Source organism: Monoraphidium neglectum, assembly GCF_000611645.1.
Source record: "Monoraphidium neglectum strain SAG 48.87 unplaced genomic scaffold scaffold01522, whole genome shotgun sequence".
NCBI lineage: Eukaryota > Viridiplantae > Chlorophyta > Chlorophyceae > Sphaeropleales > Selenastraceae > Monoraphidium > Monoraphidium neglectum.
The window spans coordinates 6,748-9,552 of NW_014012106.1; the positions used below are offsets into that span (position 1 = coordinate 6,748).

Below are 2,805 nucleotides of genomic sequence, written 5' to 3' on the forward strand. Positions count from 1 at the left end.
AGGTCGACGATGACGTCATGCTGTATGAGGCCGACTGCCTGCCAACCCTGAGGCGCCACTGCCTGCTGGCAATACAGGTCGGCTTGCAGCCTGACCCGCCGGCTTTGATTTGTGCTGCACGCCCTGACGAGCGCCTTGCAGCGCGCCCCTCTCAGCCCAAAGAGGCTCCAAGCACTGCGCCGCTCTGCCTCTTGCACTGCGTCCCCTGTTCCCTGCCTCTGCCCTACGTCACTCCACTATGTTGGAAGCCTGCCACCCCAGCACAAACCAACGCACACCCGTACGTGCGCGCAGGTCACCCACTACCCCGACGATGATGTCACGCTCCTGGTGGCCACGATCGACCACGTGGTGGCCGACTACCAGGCCTTCATCGACTTCCTGTCAGCCTGGTGCAACGAGTGCAGCACAGCAACCAACACCACCACCACCACAACGGCTGCAGCTGGGCCCCAGGGCGTCAGCAGCACAAGTAGCCGCGCAAAGGGCGCGGCGGCGCCTCCGCTGCCGGTGTGGGACCGCGCGCTGTTGGTTGCCCTGTCGGAGGCCAGCGACGGCGGGGGCAGCGACGCCGGCAGCGCCGACGGTGGCTCGACGCGCGGCCGCTCCCCCTCCGCCGGCAGCCGCAGTGGCAGCGGCAGCCGCATCAGCGTCGACAGCGGCGGCAGCAGCGCCGCCAGCCGCTCCACCGTCGCCAGCCGCGCCAGCAGCGGCGGCGGCAGCCGCGCCAGCAAGGACAGCAGCTTCTGGGGCGGGGAGTCCGCGTGGCACTGCGACGTGCTCAGCAAACGCAACGGCATGGCGATGCTGACCGGGGGCCTGGTGGGCATGATGGCCTGCCAGACACGCACCTGGCTGCTGCCGCGGCCCGCGATCGCGGCGCTCAAGGCGCGCCTCGGCACGGCAATGGCGTGGGAGGGGAAGGGCGCGCCGACGGCCAACGACGTGCTGAGCGCGGTGCTGGCGGCGAGCGTGGCGTGGGTCACGCCCGGGAAGGTGGCGCGGCGCGGCGGCCTCAACGTGCACGTCGTCGTCAATGCGCGCGGGTGAGCACACGTACACGTGCTACTGCGGCGGCTCCGGCGGCCGGCAGCTTGCATGGCACGCGTCCGTGCCACAGGCAGTTGACAGGAGTCCAGTCGCCCGCATGCGCCGCTGCCTTGCCCGCGACGGACCAATGATGACTGGACGCGGCGTGATCCATCCTGGTCTGGCAAGCTGCCGTTGAGAAACCCGTCCTCAGTCAATGAAGCGATTGTCCGATTGAGCAACCGGCCCCTGGCGCTGCGACCCCTTGGCTGGCAAAGTACGTGTGCTCCTACATTACCCACCCGCTGACCCCCCGCCCTCCCGCGCCCCCACGCCTCGCCCGCAGGCGCTTCGGCCACGCCGCGGGCGCCGACTACTTTGGCAGCGACTCCCTACTGGTCCCGGTCTGGTGCCCCGCGGCGCTGCTGCCCGCGCCCGACGCGCCCTCCCCCGAGCCCAGCCCCGACCTCGTGGCTCACATCCACTCTGCCCTGCGCGAGGCGCTCAAGCCCGCCGGCGCGGTGCGGCGCCGCTTCGAGTGGATGGCGGCCGCGCAGGGCGCCGGCGTCGGCGCGCGCGTTCGCGCGTGCGAGGCGGCGGCGCTGCTGGCCGGGGACGTGTGCGTCGACAACGTCAGCAACTACCCGGTGTTTGATCTGAAGTTTGGGGGCGCCGCCGCGGCGACGGCCAACGCGATGCGCTTCATCACGTGCCCACGGCTGGCCTGGGTCACGGCCGCGGGGCCCAACCCCGACCGCGAGAAAGGTGGGCCGCCGCCGCCGCCGATGAGACGCGCGGCTGGGCACCCTGCGGCCCGGCGCCGCCTTTCCCCTCTTGCCAGCGAGGCCGCAGTGCAGCAGCTCATGCAGGGAGCGGGGACCCTCAGGCAGCGCGTGCTCTGTTGCCAGCCCAGCTGTTGCGGGGCGCAAGCCGTGGCAAGAGGCCGCTACTATAGCACAGCAATGCTTTGTGCTGTGAGAATCAGGTGCAGAAAGCCCCCCTCTCACCATGCCTCCACCCTGCCGCAACCATCTCCATGCACCGCTGCCCAGGCGGCCCCTCTGGCGACCTGCGCATTGCGCTGCCCCTCAAGCGCGCGCACTGGGCGCGCCTGGCCCCTTGGTGGACGGCCATGGGGCTGACCCAGGTCAAGGCGGGGGGCACCCTGGACGTGGCCATCTACCACCCGGCCAGCCTGCGCAACATTCTGTCGGAGGCCACGCGCACAGCAATCATGGGGCTGTGAGCTCATCCATCAGCCATTGGGCTGCAAGCACACATCCATCGACCATGGCGCTGCCATCACATCCAGCTATCAAGGGACTGTGAGCACGTTCAGCAACCACGGGCTGTGAGCACACACGACGACCACGAGGTTGTGAGCACATGCAGGGACGTTGGGCTGTCAACACATCCAGCTTTCAACGGGCTGCCAACACATCTAGAGGTCACAGGGCTGCCATCACATCCGGCAACCATGGGGCTGTGAGCACACATGACCATCACGAGGTTGTGAGCACAGCGCAGCGGTGATTAGGCTGCGGAGCGCCGCCACGCACGGCGCAGGCCTCTCCTGTGCCACCCTGGTGACGCCCCTCTCTATCTGACTCGAAGATCTAACCCAGGGCGCTGTGCCGCCCAGAACCGACGCACGTTTTCCACGGCTGGGCGGCAGCTGCACTTGCAGCCTGCTCGGTGCCCTGACGGAGCTTGATTCGCCAACGAATGCACTGCTTACCAATCGCCGCGTGTTTCGTCCAGGGCTTCTGCTTTTTT

At 68.8% G+C, this 2,805-nt stretch overlaps 1 protein-coding gene across 1 annotated transcript; it reads left to right on the top strand.

The window, feature by feature from the left end:
- Positions 1-17: 17 nt before the first annotated feature.
- MNEG_8164 (hypothetical protein) lies at positions 18-2,275 on the top strand (the record flags this gene model as incomplete). Its single annotated transcript, XM_014043365.1, has 4 exons — positions 18-77; positions 295-1,046; positions 1,376-1,794; positions 2,082-2,275. 4 exons carry the CDS (start codon positions 18-20, stop codon positions 2,273-2,275), a joined length of 1,425 nt encoding a protein of 474 aa, XP_013898819.1.
- Positions 2,276-2,805: the final 530 nt, after the last annotated feature.